This window comes from Phalaenopsis equestris, unplaced genomic scaffold, assembly GCF_001263595.1.
Source record: "Phalaenopsis equestris unplaced genomic scaffold, ASM126359v1 Scaffold232308, whole genome shotgun sequence".
Taxonomy (NCBI): Eukaryota; Viridiplantae; Streptophyta; class Magnoliopsida; order Asparagales; family Orchidaceae; genus Phalaenopsis; species Phalaenopsis equestris.
The window spans coordinates 56,298-65,182 of record NW_018250274.1 but is presented as its reverse complement, the minus strand read 5'-3'; the positions used below and the strand labels follow the sequence as shown (position 1 = coordinate 65,182).

Below are 8,885 nucleotides of genomic sequence, written 5' to 3'. Positions count from 1 at the left end.
AAAAGACCTGGAAAAGTAGGGCCCGAGGTCTTTCTTAACAAACATAAAATATCCCTCCGCGCTGATTTTTTTTTTGAAACCCCAAAGACGTAGGATTGATCAAGTCAACCAAATGTTTTTCCAAAATGAGATTTAGAGATCTCCCAAACTCCCCGAAAGAGAAAAAAAAAACTCGGAGAATACCACCACTAGTACTCCCTACCAAAATGGGTATCCCGGACGCGTTGGTGCAGTCCAATTTGTCGTCGGAGGTCATCCGGAAAAGTTAGCATTTTCACCCGTCCTTTGGGCTTAATTGAAGTCCGATTTCGTGCAATTTCGTGAACTTTGTGTATTTGATGTGTGTATATGACGAAAAAAGTCGTGACGATATTTTCCTAAGGCTTGAAGTCCTATCAGTAACTTTTCCCTTGAGTCTTCGCAAAATAACCCATAAACACTCGTTTATAAGACGATGGTCTTGTGCCAAAGATGCTAGACATCAAAGGAAAATAGGAATTTACTAGAATTTTCTAAAAGGGTGAGTCTCAATTCTAGTTTTCTAGGACGGTCAATAGGAACTCCTAGAACTAGATCCTAGGCTCTAAGGAGGAGAAAAGAAGACCTCACAAAAATGAGGTCAACAGGCACAGGAGGAAAATAAGCCCTAGCCAACGCCGAACGGAACCCCTCCCCCGCGTTCTATGGATAGAATAATATCGAATACGCGATTAACGCCGATATAAAAACGCACCCAATAACGCCAAAACAAACGCTGCGTAACGCCAAAACAAACGCTGCGGCGGCGATATCAAAACGCCCCCGCAGCAAAATAAGCCGCCTCAAACGGGGCCTTAATATCAAAGTTTTTCTTTTTTTTTTAAATGCATCATGTTGATAGCAACTTACTATTGGACCACCCTGTAGTAAGTTTGCACTGGTTTGTTCCTTCCTTCGTCCGTATTTAAAAAGTTTTATTAGAAGCCTATTATCGCGTGTTGTCAAAGCACTTTTCATTAATATGTTATAAAAAGGATGCCCGTAAACAAAACCCCTTACCAAGCATTTGTTATATATAAAAAGAAATTTCATGTTGGCCTAGGTCATGGAATTCTCTTAATGAGGTCATAAATTTGGCCTACTTGCCCAACTTGTTTAAAATTATTAATGTATGTTTACAATTGGGTCGATATGTCTCTAATTGCACATAAAGGTCACGGGATCAAAAGAAGGAATAATTCTCTTAGCATTGCAAAGAAAAGAACTTGATGTCAAACCGCACCCAAGAACCCACACTAGTGGAAAGGCTCATATATTCGGTGCCCCTATTTATGTACACTTTAAATCATATACCATTATTGTTTTTTTTTTTGTTATCAAATACAAATTAATTGGGAATTTTTCAAGAAGGGATATGAACCTAAGATTTTAAAGCATAAGAAGCCTGATAAAATGAAAAGGATGGCATGTAACTCCAACAACACCATTTAAAGGATGAGTTTGTTCTTGTTAAAAGGAGGTAGCTCACCTGATTCCCACTCTAGCCTCATGTTACCTCCTAACAGCATTCAGCTCACACCGAGCACGATTCGCCAGATATCCTCACACGAGCATTTCCCGCCATTAACATTGTAGCACAAGGCCGCTCCCTCCCGCGAGAACATCTCTATATAAAGCCATGTATGTCGCAAGGTTAGGGCAAGTAAGGAAGAGGGGGTACAGTGGAGAAGGTCGCGAAGTTTAAAAGGAGAAATGTACTTATCTTAGAGGCGCCAGTCTCAATTAAAGCTTTAATAAAGTCTTTTTCTACTCATGTAACCCTCTTTCCTCTTAAATTTGTGATACAACCAAGACTTTTGTAGACATGATTTTTCAAGCTAACAGTTAGATAAAACAATAGTATGGTATAGATCCATCACAAAGCAAACTATAACTCTTGAATTGCATCACATAAAGAACTTAAATGAATATTTCTACAAAGAAACAGCTCTCAAGACGTTTTAAGTTGAACTTTCTACAATTTCATGCTCTCAGATGCTGCCAGAATTTGCTGTTCATTCACATGTTGTTTCTGTTTTAATCGTTATAGTGTGTTGTTAGAGTGTGCATATATAGAATGACTATGCCCCATCCAGGCAAATAGATGCATGCTTAACTTTTTACGTCCATGTAAAATGAATTGTTTCATTTTCACTAAAAGCAAACATAGTAACTTCTTACTTCATTTTCTGTCATTATAATTAATCATGCTGTAGATACTAGTCTTTCACTTGGAGATAAAATGTGAAACAAATATATTCGTGAAATAGTTGGTGTAGCTCCAACTGCAGAAAAGATTAGAGAGAGTCGTCTTAGATGGTTTGATCACATTAAGCGTAGACCATCTAATGATGAGAGTAGATGTTTTACATTCAACTTATGTTAAGAAGGGTAAGAGTAAACCAAGAAAAACTTGGGCATGTTGTATTAAAAAAGATCTTAATTTATTAGAATTAAATGAAAATATGACTCAATAGGATACAATGGAGAAAAGGATTCATGTAGCTGGCCCACTTAGAGAGATAAAGGCTTGTTGTTGTTGTTGTTGTTATCGTCGTCGTCGTAGATACTAGTCTTTCAATAAAAAAGCCATTTCCAAATCATAATAAAGAATATCTGACATACAAGTTAATATGGCCCTGTTGTCAGAGAAGCCTTCAAGTAATTTTAGCATTCAACCATAGCAGAGTAAACAACACAAACAACTAATGCATGGAAAATTAAATAGGAAACGTCATGGACTGCGCTATGCCCTATGTGAGATTCAACTATAAGGACTGCTAAAGTATTGAGCAAAAGTTCTTTTCAGTTTGTTGTTACTGCCCATATTGTTCGAGTTAGTGTCTCCTTGATAAAGAGATCTACCGTTCTCATATTTTTTCTTCAATTTCATAAATTTAAGACCTAAAAATCAGAAGAAAAAATGTCCCAATAAAATTTAATTTTCTTGATTCTTTTCCAAGCGTGACAATGAAAATGAATATTAATAATCATAATAATAGTTCATAGCTCACAGAATGCAAGAACCAATAATATAGCAAGTACAGGAGAGAGAGAGATAGCTAGAGAATACCAATCATACCAAGTTAAAGCATGTTATTTCTAAACCTTCAGTTGGCAAGCCATCAATCTCTTGACCATCATCTGCAAATTAAAAAATTACAAACTCATATGATTAGATATACTAGATATCCAAGTTAACCCCATATGATCACAACCAACCCTTTTCATACCTACTACATACAAGTTCGTATAATTTAAATTTATAATTAGATAAAAGGCATTTCAAGGTGGACAAAATACACACAAAAATGCACACCAACAGTTTGGCAACTACACAAAAAATCTATATAGGGCCTTGGCAAGTTTCTAATAATACTAAACAATTATGTTAACTTAGAGCTATCAAGAAGGCAGGGCGAGCCAAAAAAGTAAGCCAGCCCTTTAGAAGCCCCAATGCATTTTCCATAACACATATGGGCTTAAATAGGTTGTTCATCTATCATTTAAAAGCCGAGAACAGAAGTATTTGAACATTTTGTAAATTGAAATTAAAACAACTCTGAATTGAGGTTTGAGACCAGGATCAATTATTGACAAAATAAAACCCCTAATCAATAAAAAGAAAAATCAATCTTCCATATTTTAGTAGCTTCTTATGATCAGACACATCTCATAGTAGCTTCTTATTATAAAACACATCTCAGGCTAGTTCTCGAGTAGGATTCATTCATCAATAAAGGTCTTCTTTAGTAATAAAATTTTGGCACATGTAAAACATACCACAAATTTCGCATCTCTCGGAATTCGACTGAACTAATTTTATAAAATTCTACAGTTCAAATCGATAATTTGATATTAGCACAATGCTTAAATGTATGGGGAGATATAAATTGTTACAATAAAAAGATTAATTAATCATAATTAATCCCTTAATTAAATTTCATAATCCCCATTAATGTTCATAACCGACTTCTCCACATTTTTCTTGGCATGCAGCGGTAGATGTGATCGAATAGTAGGGGTTTATTGAAATCCAAGTTAAATGCCACAATCCCCACTTACCCTCTCCTAATTTTTCCCTCATGCAAGAATTGCTGCTCGGTTCCTGTAACACATGCGACCTAAGCAATCGACAGAAGGCCACACATGGCATTTCAGAGCTCAAAGAGGAATCTGTGAGTAGGAAACCTTGTTTTACAATATTTGAGATATGTCTTTCGTTTCAAACATTTTTCATTTTCACATTTTCCACAAATTCAAGCATTCCACATGTTCCCTGTTGATGTAGTTCTACGGGAACAGCCACAGGACTGTCGAACTGAAAGCCACAAGACTGTCGAACTGTTGATGTAGTTCTACGCTCTCTGGTAAGTCCATTTCATGAGTTGGGGAAGGGTTGGGGGGAAAGGAAGACGTGGGAACGAAATAGGAAGGTATTGGAGTGGTATATTTATGTTTAAAAACACTTTTAAGTCAGCAACACCGACAACAACAACAACAAAGCCTTAATCCCACTACATGGGGTCGGCTACATGAATCTTCTTTCTCCATTGCGTTCTATTTAGTGTCATAATTTCACTTAGTTCTAGTAAATTAAGATCAATTTTTATACAATAAGCCCAAGTTTTCCTAGGGCTACCTCTGCCTTTCTTTACACATGTCGAACCTAAAAGAGCTACTCTCTCACTCATCCACCTAATCATTCTCATCTCGGCAACAATGCTTCTCTTTTTATGCTTCTCTTTTAAAGGCCAACCATTATGCTTCTCTTTTAAAGACCAACATTCTGCGCCATAGAGCTTTGTAGGTCTCACCACCATCTTTTAATTTTTTTCTTTCTGTCTAAGAGATACTTTTCTATCACACAATAAGCCCGAAATAGTCCTCCACTTCAACCAACCAACTTGAATTTTGCTAATAACATTCCCATCTATATCACCACAATATACTTGAGATACCTAAAATGTTCACACCTTTTAATAATTTTATCACCCATAAATACAATTCTGCCACTAGAGCTACTACTACTAAAATTACATTCCATCCATTTAGTTTTTGATCTTCTCAAGCGAAGGTTTTTAGACTCCAATGTAGACCTCCATAATTCAAGTTTTCCCGAACTCTTTCTCTAGTCTTATCTATAAGAAAGATATCATCAGCTAAAAGCACACACCAAGGTACATTATCTTGTAAATGTCCATTAAAAGCTTCTATAACTAAAGCAAAAAGATATGGGATTAAAGCTGATCTCTGATGTAATCCAATTGAAAAAGGAATACTTGGTCAGTCCTCCTGCTCAAACACAAGTAACAACTCTAGTACACATTATCTTTGATGACTTGAATACATGTTATATCAACACATTTCTTCTCTAGAAATCTCCAAAGGATGTCTCTTAGAACCTTATCGTAAGCTTTTTCTAGAAAAATCAAATGTAGATTCTCCTTATTATCTCTGAACTTCTCCATAAAACCTCTCAATAAATGTATAGCTTCCATGGTAGACCTGCCCGGCATAAATCCAAATTGAATATAAGAAATCTTTGTAATGCGTCTTAACCTATGTTCAATTACCCTCTCCCATAATTTTAAAGTATGGCGCATCAACTTAATTCCTCTATAAATTGCACACTCTTGTGCATCCCCTTTACTCTTAAAAATGGGGACTAAAATACTCTTCCTCCCTTCCTAAAACATTTTTTTAGTTTTTAAAATAATTTAGTTTTTAAAATAACATTAAAAAGTTTAGTAAGCCAAGAAACTCTCAAATCTCTTAAATATTTTCACAGTTCAATTTAAATATCATCAGGTCCTACAGACTTTCCACCCTTGGTTTTCTTTAAAGCCTTCTCAACTTCTTTTTTACTAAAACGACGATAAAAATGAAACGTTTTATTATTATTCACGATATTAAGATCACTAAGGTCAATCGTATTTTCCGAAATTTCATTAAAAAGTTTATCAAAATAACTCACCCATCTATGTTGAATATCTTTCTACGAAAAGTACATTTTGATTTTCATCTTTAATACACTTTACTTGAGTTAAATTTTTATTTTTCTTCTCTTTTATTGGCTAGTTTATACATATATTTTTCACCCTCCTTAGTATCTAATCTATTATAAAGGTTATTAAAAGCTGAATTTTTAGCGTCACGGATTGTTCTTTTAAACTCCCTGCGGGTCGTTTGATATTTTCTTAGTTCTTTAAGCTTTTACATTTAAACTAATTTTTATAACATAACTTATTTTATTTTATATTTTCTTCCATATTATTATTCCACCAGCAACTTTTTTTATTTATAAATTTTTTTTATTTTAATTCTTCAAGCAAATCTTTCGCTACTGTTTAATAGTGTTTGTTACTTTATCTCACATAACATTTGTTTCCTCATGAACATCTCAATTTTTGAAATCTTAAATTTTACTAATAAAAATAATTTTATACGTGTATTTTAGGTCCTCCATCTAATTCTACTCTAATTTTATGATGATGAGTCCTGGTATTCTTTATTTTACAACTCTTTATTTTAAAATCAAAATTAATAAATGATGTTGGGTACTTAAATTCTCACTTGGAATGACCTTAAAATCTTTACAATCTCGGTGATCATTTCTTCTCATAAGAAAATAATCAATTTGTGTTTTATTAGATCCACTCTTATAAGTAATAAGATGCTCATCTCTTTTCTTGAATAAAATATTAGTAATAACAATATCATACGTTAAAGCAAAATCTAAAATAGTTCTACCTTTTTCATTAGTTACTCCAAATAGTTCTCCCTTTTTCATTAGTTACTCCAAAACTGTAGCCACCATGAGTATTTCTGAAGTATTCTACCACTTTACCACTTTACCGACATGTTCATTTAAATCTTCTCCAATAAAAATTCTTTCTTCAAGAGGTATCATTTGTATTAAAATCTTCTAAGTCATTCAAATATTTATCTTTAAACCCTGTATCTAAACCTCCTTGAGGAGCATAAATACTTATAATATTAAAAATCTTAGTATTAATGATAATATTAACGGCTATAATTCTATCTCGAACTCTATTAATTTTTACAACATTATCTTTCAAACTCTTATCTATAATTACACCTACACAATTTCTAGTGCGACTCTTACCGGAATACCAAAGTTTAAAACCTAACTTGTCAATCTCCTTAGTATTTTATGCAATCAATTTAGTTTCTTGAATACATAAAATATTAATTTTTCTACAACATAAAATATTTATATTTCTATGAACCATAATGTCAACTAATTTCATTAATTTACCTGTAAGTGTACCTATATTTATCATAATATTAGTTTCATTAATTTCATGGACTAAATTCTTTACCCACATTCTACCCGCATTCGTTTGTAATGTGAGAACTCTTGCTTATTTGACACTACACTCAGGCGCCAGTGCAGCGGCCCTTGCACACTTTTACTTCATTCAAGATATACAGCGCGTTGCTTCCAAGGGAGGCCCTAGCACTTACACAATGATCAAAAGGATTCATGTCATGATTTTTTTTGACAAGTTTTACACTGACTGTTAACTGTCTAACGCAACTCTCCATTTTTCACATCTGGGCTTCAAACCGGCAATGGCAGTGTTAAAAAACACTTTTAAGTCAAAAAAAAAGAAAATCATAATTGGGGTTAAATTAAAATCTTAATTATGAATTTCATGAATTTTTAAGGGATTACAAATTTTCGATTGTTTATACTAGGCGTCAAGCTCAAGGTGGGCTTGGAGATACTCCTTGTAGAGTTGCTTCATCCATTCAGGTAAAATAATTTTATGCTATCTAAGAAAGATAACTCTTTGTAGGTTTCCATGTGATTATGTTTCACACAATTGCATTTAAGATTTTCTGCATATTGTGGATAATAACATATAGACTATATGAATGCAAAAAAGATTTGTCCCTTATGATAACCATGATTAGTCTATGCTATGAATCTGACGAGCATATTTATTGATTTATTTTTAGCAAGTATTTGTTACTATGATTCATGCATATGATATATGAAATGCCCATTAAAAAAAGTTCATAACAAAAATTATGATTTAAATTCACAAGAGATGTTAGAAGCAGATTATTAGTTGCAAGTATAAACAATAGAGAATGATAGAACTCTCAACTCCAAGCATTTAATCGGAGACAAAACTCAGAAAATTTGTCGGAATCAAAAGGAGATAACTATTACACTGAGAGGAGCCCAAATTTTACCAATAGTTGATGTAGTCTTCAAGCTGAGCGACGACCGATTACAAGACAAAACATGAAAACATTGAGGTTTATAATTACAAATGATATTCTTATGATTAGATTGATGACTGATTATGACATGACATGTACATGAGCTATATACCAACATGGACATTAATTTCTTCTTCTTCTATAAAATCTTATTTGAGTCTTGATTATTTCGTTGAGCTTGTTGTAGCTCACTATGTACTTTCAAGAAGGGATAAAGAGCACCAAAGCGAGTAATCAAGTATGGTATATACAACTTTTGTATTTCATAGATTTGAAAGCATATACATAATTTTAGGGTACATATTTTTATTATTTTGGATTTAACGGCTCTATATATACTATTTGATGATATGATTTACATGCTTGCAAGTATATGAATATGAATGACCTACAAAATGAAATCTATTATGTATATTTGTAGTGATTTAGTTAGACTAGTTCATCAATCATTGAACCCTTATCATACAAGTGAATAAGAATGCTTTGAAAATTTAGTCTAATCAAATCGCTTCCGAAATGTCGAAATTAGCTAGGGAGGATACCCATTTTGCTTGGGCACCACGCACGAATAAAATTGCACAAACTTTATATATATATATATATATATA

The 8,885-nt window shown here is 33.3% G+C and overlaps 1 protein-coding gene across 1 annotated transcript in view; it reads right to left on the bottom strand.

The window, feature by feature from the left end:
- LOC110038248 overlaps positions 1-8,885 on the bottom strand; it is a gene marked incomplete at its 5' end in the record, with an annotated part of 81,978 nt that overhangs the window by 28,582 nt on the left and 44,511 nt on the right. The window contains one exon of the mRNA XM_020743017.1: positions 3,101-3,162. Coding sequence (XP_020598676.1) covers positions 3,101-3,162 — 62 coding nt within the window. The remainder of the gene's footprint in view (positions 1-3,100; positions 3,163-8,885) is intronic.